The sequence below is a fragment of the Trachypithecus francoisi genome, unplaced genomic scaffold (assembly GCF_009764315.1).
Source record: "Trachypithecus francoisi isolate TF-2019V2 unplaced genomic scaffold, Tfra_2.0 Contig00745, whole genome shotgun sequence".
Taxonomy (NCBI): domain Eukaryota; kingdom Metazoa; phylum Chordata; class Mammalia; order Primates; family Cercopithecidae; genus Trachypithecus; species Trachypithecus francoisi.
In genome coordinates this window covers 40,155-56,590 of record NW_022680868.1, presented here as the reverse complement: position 1 = coordinate 56,590, position 16,436 = coordinate 40,155, and the positions used below count along the sequence as shown (strand labels likewise).

At 48.7% G+C, this 16,436-nt stretch overlaps 1 protein-coding gene across 1 annotated transcript; it reads right to left on the bottom strand.

Moving 5' to 3' along the window:
• Positions 1-2,257: 2,257 nt before the first annotated feature.
• On the bottom strand, positions 2,258-16,409 carry LOC117088355. The gene is given in 4 exon segments (XM_033219561.1): positions 2,258-2,471; positions 3,461-3,544; positions 16,037-16,337; positions 16,340-16,409. Coding segments are annotated over 4 exon segments (654 nt in total). The 3' UTR covers positions 2,258-2,272.
• Positions 16,410-16,436: the final 27 nt, after the last annotated feature.

Genomic DNA, 16,436 nt, shown 5'->3' with positions numbered 1-16,436 from the left:
GTTGCATGTGTTGTACGTGAGCTGTATAAGTGTGTTGTTTGTGTATGTGGTGAGTTGTATGTATGGTGTGTATGTTGTGTGAGTGTTGTGTGTGCGTGTTATGTTGTGAGTTGCGTGTGTTGTGTGTTGTATGAGTGTTGTGTGTTGTATGAGTGTTGCATGTGCATGTTGTATATGATTTGTGTGTTGTGTATGTATGAGTGCTGTACGAGTGCATTGTAGGTGCGTGTTGTATTGTATGTGAATTACGTGCACTGTATGTGTGTATGAGTGTGTTGTACGTACATGTGTTGTGAGTTGCATGTATTGGTTATGTGTTGCGTGAGTGTGTTATAAATGCATATTGTGTTGTGAGTTGCATGTATTGGGTATGTGTTGTATAGGTTGTGTGTGTTTGTGTGCATTGTGTGTTGTGAGTGTTGTATAAGCGCATTGTACGTGCGTGTTGTGTTGTTTGTGAGTTGCATGTTGTCAGTGTGTGCCGTGTGAGAGGCGGGACATCCACATGACTTCTCCTTAGCGAGTCCTGCCTTGCAGCCCCTTCCGAGCTTGTATCCTCCCGAGCAGCCTAGAAGCAGCAGCATGTTTGCCTCTGCCCCTCCCCAGGAGGCCTCAGCCAGATCCTGAGCTCAGCCCACTGCTGGGCGGCCTCTCTTGTCTCTCTTGTCTCTCTCGTCGTCCTCCTGCGCCTCCTCCTTCTCAGGACCTGCATCCTTCTTCTGTGCTCCCTGGCAAACCACACCTGGGATGTGGGAGTTCAGGCTCTCCCCGAAGCCGTTTGTTCCTCTCTGAAGAGCGCCCCCCTTGACTGGCCGTGAGCAGCTGGAGTGGATTGCAGGGAAGGGAGGTGGGTGTTCCTGTAGAGATGCCGGGGTCTTACCTGGGGAGAACAGAGCCTGCGCTGGGCAGGCCGCCCTCCTGAGGAAGGGGACGGGGGGGAGGAGCCTCTCGTGGGCAAGGGGCCCACCTCCTGCCCTCCTTCCCTCTATCCCAGTCTGTTGTGAGGGAGGGCGGGGCCCAAGGTGATTTCTATGCAGATCTTCAATTATCTAGGCTGTGAAACAAATACTTCTGTTTTTAAGATCAGAGGAAATCTCCTTTTGTTTGTCTGCCTTTTATTTTATTTTATTTTATTTTACTTTTTTTGAGAAGGTGTTGCCCAGGCTGGAGTGTGGTGGCATGATCTCGGCTCACTGCAACCTCCATATCCCGGGTTCAAGCAATTCTCCTGCCTCAGCCTCCTAAGTAGCTGGGATGACAGGTGCCCACCAACACATCCGGGTAATTTTTGCATTTTTAGTAGAGATGGGGTTTCACCATGTTGGCCAGGTTGGTCTTGAACTCCTGACCTCAAATGATCCACCCACCTCCGCCTTACAAGGGGTTGGGATTACAGGCGTTGTTATGCCCAGACCGTTTATTCCCCGAAGAAGACCACCAGAGTCCAGAGTCAAAGCCAAGCGGAAAGGATCTTTAATGCAAGTTCGAACTTGGTCCCTCCGTTCTACAACATACAAGAGGGCCCCAAACAATGCGTGCGCTTGCTTTTTATAGCTCGAGGTAAACAAGACTTGTCAGGTTACAGAGGAACAAGGCATTTCTCTAGGCTACAGCATTACAATTGGCTTACATGTTAATGTGAAGTTATGCTTTTAGCAGCCTTCTGATCGGTTCCTGCGCTTTTACAAACGGTTGTAACCTTATTGCAGCTTCCCCAGGTGTTGTTTTTCTTCATGTGTTTGTGTCGGGCCCAGGAAGTTGGGACAAAATAGAAGATTGTGTTTGTACTGGCCCCAGGACTAAGATATGTGGCAGACACTGGTAATTAGAGCAGGACTGAGACTTTCACAACGTTTGTCCTTACAATGTCTGGAGTCTATAGATAACCTTAATCGGTTAGGTCCGGGGTCGATCTTTAACTAGGCTCAGGGCGCCGCCCGGGCTGTCAGGGTGCCGCCAGGGCTGTTTGCCTGTGGACTTCATTTCTGCCTCTTAGTCTCTTCATTTGATCTCTTTCAGCGTGAGCCACCGCGCCCGGTCCATTTGCCTCTTAGTTAGAACATGTATATTTAATGTTTTAAATTTATCTTTTCCGGTTCAGAACAGTAGCGTTTCTTTTTCGTAGTGTTGCTATGAATGTCCTTTACGATTAGGAGACTGGGCTGGCTGCCCACTGGAGAGTGGTATCACTGGGTCATGGTCACCATCTGCCCCAGCAGGGTCCAGAGTGTTTAGAGTCTTTCCTGGGCATAGATACCCTTTTGTCTGACGTTCAGATAAAACCAATCACCATATTCAGTGAATCAAAGAGATCAGAGCTGGGAACGGTTAGTGCACATCCACCTCTCCCGAGAGTGTTCATGCCTCTTCCACGCGGGGCTAGGCTGCCGTTGAGCGTGGTTCTACTGGCTGTGGGTGTGGCCTCTTTCCTCAACCAAAGCCATCGGAGGCCTGCCACAGTTTTGATTCTTCTAGAAGAGAATGGGCAGGCAACACAAGAGAAACAAGATATGTTAGATTTGAAACCTTTAAAAATTATTTCCTCAAACATTGTGTTTATTTTTTGCCCATGCCTAATTTGATAGCAATTTAGAAAAGATTAAAACGAAAAGGCCGGGCGCGGTGGCTCAAGCCTGTAATCCCAGCACTTTGGGAGGCCGAGACGGGTGGATCACGAGGTCAGGAGATCGAGACCATCCTGGCTAACACGGTGAAACCCCGTCTCTACTAAAAAATACAAAAAAAAAAAAACTAGCCGGGCGAGGTGGCGGGCGCCTGTAGTCCCAGCTACTCGGGAGGCTGAGGCAGGAGAATGGCGTAAACCTGGGAGGTGGAGCTTGCAGTGAGCTGAGATCTGGCCACTGCACTCCAGCCTGGGCCACAGAGCGAAACTCCATCTCAAAAAAAAAAAAAAAAAAAAAAAAACGAAAAAAAATTTCCCTTATATTAAGTCTTTGAAAGGCATCCAACTTAGTTTTCATACAATGATTGTCTCTTTGGAGTCATACTTTATTGGTTTCAGTAATGTGTAACAAGTACACCGGCATAAACAGATTTAGGAGCAAACAGCTGCTTCATGGTTATAGTTCAGCTCACGGGGCCCAGCTGTGGGGATGCAGCCTGCGCCTGTCTGTGCGCCAATGGGGCTGGTCACCTTGAGCATCTGGGAGTGTCTGGGTAAGTGAAGTCTGGGCAAGGCAGCATCCACACATCTGTGTAGTTCTCACTTTGTCCACGTTATCCAGCAATGCCACAAATTCTCAAGTAAGTGTTCTCCAAGTGCATATTCAGTTAGTGTTTGGAAAGTGCATACGTACCTCATACAGCACGTTCAGGAGGAGCTAGGAGCCCAGGAATGAGAGCAGGTGTGAGGCCTGTACTCTCTTTGCATAGATAAAATATACATGTGCATATCTGAGGCCAGAAAGTTAGATTGGGGCCAGAATGTGGAAGTCCTTACCTGTTGGATACCAGGGAGCCACTGAGGGTTTCGGAGAGAATCGCGCCTCTGATGTGTGGCATGCGGGGGGGGGGACAGAGCAGTCTCATACAGGGCACTCGCCCTGGCGAGAGGAGGAGAGAAGGCAGCCAGTGAACTGAGCGATTCGGTGCCTGGGTCAGGAGGGGAAGAGGGAGTGCAGGAAGGCGGATGAAGCTGCGAGTCTGCACCCCGTGGTCGGCGTTGCGCTTTGCTGGAAATCAGGAGGAGAAGCAAGTGTGGATCTGACTCGGAGATCCTTAGAGACACCACTGCAAGCTGCGAGTTTGGAAATACAGGAGGAGGCTTGGGGAAAATCTGGAGCAGGATGCGTTTGGGAGCCTCTTAGATAGAAGTGCAGGTCAAGTAGTCAGTGTGTGAGGCGGACATGTCTGGAGGGAGGAGGCCAAAGGAAAGCCCACATTTGGAAATGGAGGAAGGGTTGGAAGACCCAGAAAAGGTCCTGCTTAGAGTCCAGAGAAGAGCTGGATGGTGCAGTTCACTAAAGCCCAGAGCCGAGAGTTTCCAGGAGAAAGTCCCAAGTGTTGCTGAAAACCAGCGGGCAGGACTCCAGTTGGAGCCTGCGAGGGAAGCCTGGGTGCCCTGATCCCTGAGAGCAGCCAGAGCTTGGGGGTCTCGGCGGAAGTGGGTGGGAAGTGCAGGCAGCAGGTGGGGATGGTCCTTCAAGGCCTGGTGCTTCACACGGGCAGCCAGCCGTGGACCAAGACACAGCTGGAGAGGGACCTGAACCCAGAGCGTCTCCAGGAGGAGGAGGGAGCCAGGAAGGGCAAAGGTATCCGGAAGAAAGGGGGCAGGCATGGAGCCAGGTCCCCAGGGAGGCTGCAGTCTTCTTTCTCTGTTCATGGACTGGTTGTTGGTTATTTTGAGTTCTCAAAGTCATCCACTCGATGTGGTCCAGAGAAAGTTCCCAGGGATCTGAAGCCCGGAGCAGGCCTTGTGCTTTTCCGAACACTGCGTGTTGCCTCAGGGTTACCGTCAATGGCTAATTCTAGCGTGTCTTTTGTTGAAGTCTGCAGAAGAGCCTCAACCAGCACCAACTTTTGAAGAACTTATAAAACTTGTGTTCTTCTGATTCTGAGATTTTTGCCTGAAATGCCTCGTACATTTTTAACTAGGTGTTGTTAGCACTTGTGTGACGGCATTTGGAGCTCTGTATTTTTGTGATGTGCTAGCTCTGAGGATGTTTAAGATTAGATTCCTAGAAATCAGATTATAGGAGCTCTCGGCCACACTTCATGAGTTATGTTTTGACCCCTCATAGTGGATCCCATTGCGGTGGCTATTCTTAGTATTTGTGGAACACCTGACTCGCGATGCTAGGAGAATGTGATTTGTTTTCTTTGTAAGCCTAAAGTCTAATGACCTTGTAGAGTCTTTATACCCGTCTCTTATAAATCAGCTTTAATATACTTGAACGTGTCCTCATTGTGCCCTTGAAAAGCAGGTGCGCATTTTAAAAGTCATCCTTTGAAAACCCTTGTCTTCAGCCTGTGCCCTTTGTCTGTTTTGTTTCCTTCACTGCAACATCATGAAACAGGGACAAGGGCTAGAATCTGTTTCATACAGAGAACTTGAAACAAGGACAAGGACTAGAATGTGTTTCATACACAGAGCTGAACTGTGCCGAGCGACCTGCTTTGCCGACGTCTGTTTCTGTCTTGAGAGGGAACCCAGGCCTCTTGACTTTTCCTTTTGTACATTTTCCAAAAGAATATTTTTTTCTCTCTCAGGTCCCTTCCACTGTGGGATTCTCTCCTAAGGCTGTTTCTTTGCCTTCCATTTTGACAACTATGATGTAGTTTCCGAGATGATATAAGGGTAATGAAAAGGCCTGGGAAAGAGAAAGCAGGAAGGGAAGAAATCATCTCATGATTTGAGTCAGAAGGAAATCACTCTGACAGGAACGCTATTACAAGCGGGTCCGATCCCAGGAAGTGGGATTGAATAAGTGGCATCGTATCACACACCTCTGTTTTACATTGTTGCTGTTGCCAGGGGTAACGAAAAGAATGAGTATATTCATTCCGAGGTCAAACATATATCTTTGTTGACTCTGACTATAATTAGCAGAATTCGTTCAGTTCAAGTTTGAGAATACCTTTACAGAAGAGGGTCTTCGTGCACGTGTGCCTATTTCTATTTATATGTTCACACGTAGTAGAGTATAAATGTGTGTGTGCTGTGTGTGAGACCTCAGTATTTGAAAGAAGAAATGTGCAGTAGAGCTTATTAATTATGAGAAGGTACATTTGGGGGATAAACCACTTTGTTTAGAATTGAATAATGGGGTCTTTGAGGGGTGTATATATCTATGTGTGTTTGCATTTCTGTGTATGAAATGTATATTTCTGTGTATGAAATGTATATGTGTATGAAATTTCTGTGTATTGCATGTATATGGGTTGTGCATGTATGTGTGCCTTTGTGTGTAATGTACATGTGCATGCATGTGTGTATGTATATATGTGTGCATATGTATTTGTGTTGCATGTATGTGTGTGCATGTGTTACATGTTTAGGCACGACTGCACATATGTTCAAGTAGGCATGCATGGATGCTCGTGTGCATATAGTTATACATGTACATTTGTGCATGTGATGTCTACGCATTTACATATGTATGTGTGTCAGAATGTGTATGTATATGCATGTGTGTTTGAGTGTTGTGCGTATGCTTGTGCGTGTGTGTTTGAGTGTTGTGTGTATGTTTGTGCGTGTGTGTTAGAGTGTTGTGTGTATGTGTCTGCATGTGTTGTGTGTTGGTATTATGTGATTATGTGAATATGTGTGCATGTGTGAATGTATGTATTGCATGTAGGTGTGCGTGTCCGTGTGTATGTGTGTGTGTGATATGTGTCTGTGCATGCATGCATGTGCACATTGGATTTGTGAATCCTCTCTGGGAGGGGCATGTTCCTGGAGACAGTACATGGGATCCTCCGCTGTCCTCTCAGGGAGAGAGACATTGTGAAAGTTCGAGCCATTAGGTAAACATGCCTGATGTTCTATAAAATATATATTTAAATATACTACTGGGTTTAAATATATGTTAAATGGGTGCAAAGCTGTTATATTGCATTAAAACTCATGTTAGTACTTCCTGGTTAAAGGCTTTGTGAATGATTTCCTGTACATGGGACATAATACACCACACAGAATTACAGTGGGTCAATGGTATTTGCCAGGAAGTCTGGCTTACGATTGGTATTTCTAGGTGCAGATATGCAGGTTGAGCTTTGCTGGACTTAGAGGAGGGTCATTGACTCTGCCCACTGAATGATACCAGCGTCTCTGCTGCTTCCTTTTTCTGCCGGCTTCATCCAGAGCTGGGACAGCTGCTCTGAGACTCATTGTACTTTTCTCTCCATAAAAATCTGCAGCATTTGTTAGCAGTCCAGTAGCAGACAGAGTGGCAGGTCCAGGGGCAGGTCCAGGGACAGGTCCAGCGGCAGGTCCAGCGTCAGGTCCAGGGGCAGGTCCAGCCGCAGGTCCAGCCAACTTTCCACATGGCCCATGTGAAAATGTACCCTCTCCCTTCCATTTTTCATTTATTTTATTTTATTTATTTATTTATTTATTTATTTTATTATTATTATTATTATTTTTGACATGGAGTGTCGCTCTGTCACCCAGGCTGGAGTGCAGTGGCCGGATCTCAGCTCACTGCAAGCTCCGCCTCCCGGGTTTACGCCATTCTCCTGCCTCAGCCTCCCAGGTAGCTGGGACTACAGGCGACCGCCACCTCGCGCGGCTAGTTTTTTGTGTTTTTTTTAGTAGAGACGGGGTTTCACCGTGTTAGCCAGGATGGTCTCGATCTCCTGACCTCGTGATCCGCCCGTCTCGGCCTCCCAAAGTGCTGGGATTACAGGCTTAAGCCACCGCGCCCGGCTGTTTTATTTATTTATTTATTTATTTTTTGAGCAACGTGGCTGTTTATTTCACCTGGGTGCAGGCGGGCTGAGTCGGAAAAGAGAGTCAGCGAAGGGAGACAAGGGTGGGGCCGTTTTATAGGATTTGGGTAGGTAAAGGAAAATTACAGTCGAAGGGGAGTTGTTCTCTGGCGGGCATGAGTGGGGGTCACAAGATGCTCAGTGGGGGAGATTATTGAGCCAGGATGAGCCAGGAAAAGGAATTTCACAAGATAATGTTATCGCTTAAGGCAAGGACCGGTCATTTACACTTCTTTTGTGGTGGAATGTCATCAGTTAAGGCGGGGCAGGGCATTTGCACTTCTTGTGATTCTTCAGTTACTTCAGGCCATCTGGGCGTATACCCTCCACTGTAAGAGTTATCCAAAGCGTCTATGATGGTCCAGGAAGCTTCCGAGGCGATGGGACAGCGTCAATCTTCAACCGCTAAGCCGAGAATATGTGGGAAGGAGTCAGTCAGACAGCCTTGGGCCAGAGCTGCAGGGGCTCTGGGAGTGGCTGCTGGGCGAGTTGGACAGTCCGACTTCCAGTGGGGTCCCACACAGATGGGACACGGCTTAGGAGGAATCCCGGGCTGCGGGCATTCCTTGGCCCAGTGGCCAGATTTCCGGGACTTGCAGCAAGCTCCTGGGTGAGGAGGTTCTGGAGGAACCCCTGGCAGCTGTGGTTCAGGCATTTGGAAGTTCTTGTGTGCTGGAGATGTGGCTGGGGTTTGTCTCACAGTGGGGACAAGGAATTGCAACTTAGAAAGAAGTTGGTACTTGGCTGCCTCTACTGTATTATTGTACACCTTGAAGGCGAGGTTCTTTAAGTCCTGTTGTGGGGTTTGAGGGCCGGAATTTAATTTTTGGAGCTTTATTTAATGTCAGAAGCAGATTGTGTAATAAAATAAAATGTATATTAAGAATAAGACAGCCTTCCGACCTTTCAGGGTCTAGGGCTGAAAAGTGTCTCAGGGTTGCTGCCTAACAGACCATGAACTGAGCTAAGTTTTTATATTTGATTAAAAAGACCCTAAACACTAACTGATTTGGGAGAAGTCGGATAAAGAAAAAGGAGCATTAACCTTGACCACGCCTTCAGCCCTAGCCACTTTTTTAAGAGGAAATTGCTGGGTAGGTGGGGGAGGGTTAGTCGAGGAATGAAACTGTAAGCCAGACCCGGTGTGAGGAAGGCAGGTGATAAAAGGATTATAGTGGAGGCTGAGGAAAAATTGGGACCTAACTTGGCCTGGCAAGGAGGACAGAGGTCAGATGGGTCTATAGAAAAGGAAGACTGGAAAGACTCAGTGAAGCTTGGGGTTGGGACTGAGGGGACAGGCAGGAGGGAAAGAAGGAAGATTTGGGACGAGTTGCATTGGGAACAGAGACTAGGGAGGGACCGATGTGTAAAAGAATGCCTGGACGTCAGGCACCTCAGACCAGTTGCCCATTTTAGGACATGAATTATTTAGATCTTGTAGGATGGAAAACTCAAAAGTGCCATTTTCTGGCTCTTTGGAACTACTGTTGAATTTGTATTGGGGTTAAGCGGCATCGTAGAAGAAAATAAGGCATTCAGGTTTTAGGTCAGGTGTTGTTATGCCCAGACCCTTTGTTCCCCGAAAAAGACCACCAGAGTCCAGAGTCAAAGCCAAGCGGCAAGGATCTTTAATGCAAGTTCGAACTTGGTCCCTCCGTTCCACAACATACAGGAGGGCCCAGAACAATGCGTGCGCTTGCCTTTTATAGCCTAATGTAAACAGGACTTGTAAAGTTGCAGAGGAACGAGGGAATTTTCTAGGTTACAGCATTACAATTGGTTAACATTTTAAGTTTATACATTTAGCAGTTTTTTTATTGGTTCCCGTGCTCTCACAAACGGCTGTTTTCTTATCGGGGATTTTCCAGGTGGTGTCCTTCTAAAGTTGAGATATATGGTAGTCTTTGAATTGAAAGATATATGGTAGGGAGACATATGGTGGGATGAGCCCAGGAAGTTGAGGGATATATGGAGGGGAGACATATGGTGGGATATGTTTATACTGGGCTCAGGAAGTTGAGAGATATATGGCAAGCACTAGTAATTAGAACAGAAAAAGAACAAGACAGGGACTTTCACATTGCTTGTCCACACAACATCTGAAATCTATAGATAACATTATCGGCTAGGTCCGGCATCAACTTTTAACCAGGCTCAAGGCGCCGCCCGGGCTGTCTGCCTGTAGGGTCAACTTCTAACTAGGCTCAAGGCGCCGCCCGGGCTGCCTGCCTGTAGACCTCATTTGGTCTCTTTCAGTGTGAGTTGAAGAGGTTTTAAGTTCTTGAGAACACAGGCTAAGGGAGAAGAAGGAGGAACGGAGGGTGGAAGGTTGCCCATAATGAAGGAGGCAAGCCCAGAGAAAAGAGAGAGTAGAGACACAGAAGGAGTTCGGGGGTTCTTGCCCTCCAGAAAAGCAGGAAAGGGGTCGGGGAGTGGAAGTAATGGACTGGGGTGCAAAATTAAGAGGTCGGGGTTCTTGCCCCTCCCCCAGAAAAGCAGAGAAGGGGTAGAAACAGGGAGAGAAGGGTTTGGGGTGCTTGTCCCTCCCCCAGAAAAGCAGAGAAGGGGGAGAGAAAGGGGTCGAGGTGCTTGCCCCTCCCCCAGAAAAGCGGGGCTTGCCACTAAGGGTGAAGGACCAAGGGAGGCGTCCCTGCAGCGTGGTCAGACACCTCTGAAACATGGGTGAGTAATCAGAGAGGCGTCCCTGCAATGATTAAACACCAAGGGAAGGCTGTCTTCCCCAGTCTATGCCTTCCCCGGCGCCGGCGTTTTGGGTTCGTGGATAAAACATGTCTCCTTTGTCTCTACCAGAAAATGAAAGGAATTGAAATTAAGAGAAGGGAGAGATTGAAGGGTGGTGCAAAGATTGAAAGGAGAAAGAGGTCGAGCGATAGTGAGAGAGGTTGGAGAAGATGGTAAAAAGAGGCTGCTTACCCAATTTAAAATTGGTGAGATGTTTCTTGGCCTGGTTGGTCTGAGGACCAGAGGTCGTGAGTAGATCTTTCTCACAGAGCAAAGAGCAGGAGGACAGGGGATTGATCTCCCAAGGGAGGTCCCCTGATCCGAGTCACGGCACCAAAATGACATGCGCATCTGTGTGAAGAGACCACCAAACAGGCTTTGTGTGAGCCACAGGGCTGTTTACTTCACCTGGGTGCAGGCAGGCTGAGTCCGAAAAGAGAGTCAGCCCCCTTCCATTTTTTAAAGCAGTAGTTATTAGAAGAGCCTACTGCCATTTCTCCTTGAGCTCCTCACAGTGGATGGTAAGCATTTGCTTTACGAAAGCAAAGTTCCATGCTCTTTGTGCTAAGTCTCCTCTGCCTTTCTGTGAGAGGCTAGAATTGGGATCGACCCTCATCTGTGCCAGAGCCTTGGTACATGTCTCAGTTCTGGAATCTACTGTGTGCTTGTTGCCTTCCATCCACCAACAGCCGTCTGTCTTCCTGTCACTCCTTCAACACGGAGTCCAGCAGTGTGCACACAGGTGAGCCTGTGTGAATGCGGGTTTTGTAGGATCTTATCGGGACCTTAGTCATCTTTTCACTAGGAAACCAGACACTGCAGAGGACTTACAGAAAAGCCCAAAGAAGCCATATCAATAGAATCATAGAGACAGAATTCTATAACCATAGGAAATGGCATTGATTATCATCAAATGTGCATTTATGTGAGGCATAGTAAAACATCACATTTCTTACTGGATAAGAGCTTGGAAAAGAGATTATGAAAGTATAACTGACTCTACTCTTGTATCGTGGAACATGGTAAAATGATGCAAGGTATTGTATAGAGTGGAACACACAGAATAGAATTCTATAGAGTAGCGCAGAATAGAAGTAGTATAATGTTATATAGGGTAGCATAGAATAGAAGAAACAGTGTAACATTATGTAGTATAGTATATACAATAGGACAAATAGTATTACATGGTCTAGAATAGAACAAGTGGGATAGTATTGTAGAGTACACAGTTGAACTAATGACGTAGTATTGCATAGCATAATACAGTCTAGATTAGAACACACAGCATAGTATTAATATTACGTAGTGTGGTGTGGAATAGTAGAGTCGCATGGCACAGAACAGAGAGGATAGTGTTCTGTAGCAGTGATGCAGGAGTTTTGCTCTTTAGCTCAGCTGGGTCCAGGTTCTTGTCTCGTGACCAGGAAGAAACAGGCACGGGGACATCGAAGAGTGAGTGCAGTAGAACTTATTAAGCTAAAAGTTAAGCTCTCGTGAAAAGAGGGGCCCTGAGAGCAGGTTGCTGGTCGCCCCCTTCCCAGTTGACTACAAGGGCTTTTATATAGAAGCTGATGGGGCTGCACTCCCTGTCTAAGGAGCAAATTTCTCGTGGTTCCACCCCATTCCCCCATGTGCATGGGGACCCTTAGTCTGCTATGAGCATGTTTAGGCAAGCCCCCCCGTGCAAGTTCCCCTATCTGCACAAAACATGGGCTGGAGGCTCTCTGGGACCCTTCCCTTACTGTCTGCCTAAAGCAAGCTGGCTAACTCCTTTCTGTATAGAAGAAAATAGAATAGAATAGAAGAGATAGTACAGTATTTTATAGTATAGAATGAAGCTGTCGTATTCTATCGTAGAGAATGGAATAGTATAGAATAGAACACACAGATCGTACTAGTGTAGTACAGAATAGTAGCCTCACGCAGCACGGAGCAGTGTTGTGCTCCCTATGTACAGAGTGGAACCAGCAGGAGAGCATTCTTCAGTGGGAAGTCACTGGCCCTTCATATTTCTTTGGTTCTGCGGAAATGAGGAGAGGGAGTTAAGAGAGGGGGAGGAGGTTGGCTTTCTTACTTTTAAGGCGCTCATTACTTCTTGGGGAACATTTGATGGTCCCCTTTGGTAGTATTCTGTGAAGCTGTCTCTGTACTCTGTGTAGGGTGAAATGTGGAGCAGTCTGTGGACTCTGTAGGGTGAAATGTGGAGCAGTCTGTGGACTCTGTAGGGTGAAATGTGGAGCAGTCTGTGGACTCTGTAGGGTGAAATGTGGGGCAGTCTGAAGACTCTGTAGGGTGAAATGTGGGGCAGTCTGTGGACTCTGTAGGGTGATATGTGGAGCAGTCTGTGGACTCTGTAGGGTGAAATGTGGAGCAGTCTGTGGACTCTGTATAGGGTGAAATGAGGTGTTTTATGGAAATAGTTGTCTCATGCCTGGCACATGGCAGAGCCTCCGTGGATCTTGCCGTCAGGACCCCTCTGATAACTTCTCTTCAGTGCCCTCCACACTGTAAATACCACACATTGTGGGAAGTCCGGGCCTTTTCTTTTTTTTTTTTTTTTTTTGAGGCGGAGTCTCGCTCTGTTGCCGGGACTGGAGTGCAGTGGCCGGATCTCAGCTCACTGCAAGCTCCGCCTCCCGGGTTCACACCATTCTCCTGCCTCAGCCTCCCGAGTAGCTGGGACTACAGGCGCCTGCCACCTCGCCCGGCTAGATTTTTTTGTATTTTTAGTAGAGACGGGGTTTCACCGTGTTAGCCAGGATGGTCTCGATCTCCTGACCTCGTGATCCGCCCGTCTCGGCCTCCCAAAGTGCTGGGATTACAGGCTTGAGCCACCGCGCCCGGCCGTCCGGGCCTTTTCAAAGGCTGGGTTTCATTTTAACAAAATTGGAATGCCCTGCATATTTGGAATGGCCAGATCATCCTGCACTTTTGACTTCACCTGTCCAGCTGGGTACACCTCCCTGCGTGCTGCCAAGGTTTACGGCGGAATTCCCCGACGCCACTACCCTCACTGCCTGCACCTGAATCTGCTGTGGGGTCATTTCCTTATTGGACTTGTCTGGGGACCTCCTGAGGGGTGGATGGGTCAGGACTGGGTTATCTGGGGAAGGTGTTCACGGCATTCCTGTTTGCAGTCTGTGTCCCTGTTGGAAGAGATGCTTTTAGCACATCCGTTAATTCAGACGTGATTAGCAAGGGGTGTCTCTCCCAGGTAAGAGTTGGTGCATCTCTGCTGAGCTTCTTCTGACTTCATCCTTTTTCAAGTCTGTTACAAAGAGAACGTTGGTTTCTCAAGGCTTAAGAATTAATGTCAAAGAGCAATTTAGTGTTCTTTTTGAGCCACCAGCCTTGCTGTGGATGATTCGTGAGTCCTTGGTGGTTAGGGACACAGCACAATCGGTGGGCCGTCTGTTCCCCACCCTGGTGGATACTTCCTCACCCAAAGAAATGTATTCCGTTAACATGTCTCAATTAGAATATTTTAGTAGGAGACAGAGTTATGGCTCTTGTTTTAATTTGTAATAGATGATTACTGTAGCAGGGTCAAGGCTGAGACCTGCAGTGTAGCTCATGGAAAACATTGATTAGAAACACCCAAAATATATCACCAGCTTTGTTGCTGCAGCTGCAAGGGACTAGGAATGCATATCTATTTTTTTCTTTTGTTATTATTTATTATTTTTATTTTTGAGACAGAGTCTTGCTCTGTCACCCAGGCTGGATTGCAGTGGCATAATCTCAGCTCACTGTAACCTCTGCTTCCAGGGTTCAAGAGAATCTTGTGTCTCAGCCTCCCGAGTAGCAGGGATTACAGGTGCCTGCCACCATGCCCAGCTAATTTTTGTATTTTTAGTAGAAACAGGGGCCTCACCGTGTTGGCCAGGCAGGTCTTGAACTCCTGACCTCAAGTGATCTGCCAACCTTGGCCTCCCAAAATGCTGGCATTACACACATGAGCCACCGTGCCTGGCCACCATGACCATTTTAAATGTGGCACTGAGTATCTGCCTTTTTTTTTTTTTTTAAGAAGTGCAGATGTTACCTCTCACACCTCTATTCTTTTGCTGACCTGGGCTGGCCAGCAGGGTTCCCAGGCTCGAGGCCATGTCTGAAGTGATGTTGGACAATGTGGATCTGTGAGCCCTTGGTCTTTGGGGACGTGGGGCACCCCGGGACACCCACAGTCTTGCGAGGGTTTTTGGCTCTGTGTGTGGCTGCTGTGAGGCAGCTTTGGGCGGGGAGGAAGGAGAGCAGAGCCCATCTGTCCTGGTGCGGAAAATGCCCAAGAAACTAAAGAAATGGTACGGCCGGGCGCGGTGGCTCAAGCCTGTAATCCCAGCACTTTGGGAGGCCGAGACGGGTGGATCACGAGGTCAGGAGATCGAGACCATCCTGGCTAACACGGTGAAACCTCGTCTCTACTAAAAAAATACAAAAAACTAGCCGGGCGAGGTGGCGGCGCCTGTAGTCCCAGCTACCTGGGAGGCTGAGGCAGGAGAACGGTGTGAACCCGGGAGGCGGAGCTTGCAGTGAGCTGAGATCCGGCCACAGCACTCCAGCCCGGGTGACACAGCGAGACTCCGTCTCAAAAAAAAAAAGAAAGTAAAGAAATGGTACAAAAAAATCATCATCTGCCCTGGTGCCATTTCTGTTAAAAAAATAAAAATAAAAATTCACTCTGAATGTGGTTCTGTGCTTGAGGGGGATAGAAAATACCTGGAAAGACACACAAAGTGTTCTTATGGGGTCAGCGCTGGGAAGTGGGATGGGAGGCTTGGGAGTGTGTGGAAAGCAGGACGTGGCGTATTTCATTCTAGTTTATTTGGTAGAGCAAGTGATGAAAGTGAACGTTGAGTGATCAGAGCAGCGGCCTGGCCATGGGTAGATCCCAGGGTGTCCCGCCTCCCGCCTCCAGCTGCAGCTCTGTTTCTCAGTCACAGATGAGACAGGTGGCCTGAGGCTGTGGGCCGAGGAGGGCACCTCGGTGTCCCCAGCACCTGACTGTCCAGGCTGCTCTTGGGCCAGCCTGAGGGAAGGGGCGGAGGAGAGCTGGGAGGGTGCGCAGTGCGTCCCCTTCCCCCGCCCTGGGACCGAGGTGAGCCCAGGCTGCTGTCAGGATGGAGGAAGATGCCCTCAGGACGGAGGAAGAGGCCGGTGGAGTTTGGTCAGCAGCCAGTGTGGTCTTTCCCACAGGGGATACGCAGTGCTCCAACTAGCAGGAAAAAAACTCTGCTTTAGTTTTTAAATTTTGCTCATTCTGTTTATCATGCTGGTCATGGTAAGATTTGGATGTTGTTGGTAGGAATCAGTGTCAATTGCATACAGTTGACTCTTGTCCAACACAAGCTTGAGCTTTGCCGGTCAACTTATAGGTGGATTTTTTCAATCAAACTCAGGGAGAAAATACAGTGTTCTGCCACGTGAAACGCATGTCGGAGGCTGAGTCTTTGTACACGCAGAAAATACAGTGTTCCTGCCATGTGAAAGGCGTGTCGGAGGGCCGATTCTTTGTACACGCAGGTTCGGCAGGTCCACCTGTGGGGCTTGAATGTGCCTGGATTTGGTGTCCATGGGGTCCTGGAACCGACTCCCTGAGTCCAGCGAGGCTGGCCCCGGGATCGACTCCTTGAGGACAGCGAGGCTGGCCCCGGGACCGGCTCCCTGAGGACAGCGAGGCTGTTTCTAGTAGCAGGTGGTTTATTTTGTGTTTTCCCCCTGACTCCACACCCCGTTCTCAGAGACACGGCTGTCACAGGAGGACCAGCTGGGGCAGGGGAAGCGTGGAGGGCACCTGGTAGAAATGGCCGTGGACTCTCTTAGGAACGATAACCGTGGCACCTACCGTAGATGAAGATGTTGGTCTGCACTCTTCTCGTATTGGTCTGGGGCATGCAGTGGCCGTGGGCTGGTGTGGTCACAGCCCCGGTCTGGTGCATGCAGTGGCTTTGGGTTGGTGTGGTCCACAGCCCCGGTCTGGGGCATGCAGTGGCTTTGGGTTGGTGTGGTCCACAGCCCCGGGCTCCGTGGTCCCTGAGCCTGAAATCCCATCCGGTGCTGTGTCACCTTGGGCCAGCTGTCTCCTGAGGGGAAGGGAACAGGGAACAGCCCTCCCCGCATGGCCTCCCCAGCACCACCCACCCCCAGGACCTCCAGTGTGGACCCTACTGGAGGCTCCTCTCTCCTGGGGGGACCTTGTACCAACAAGAGGACTCCATGGGCTGCAGGAGGTGTCAAGCTATTTT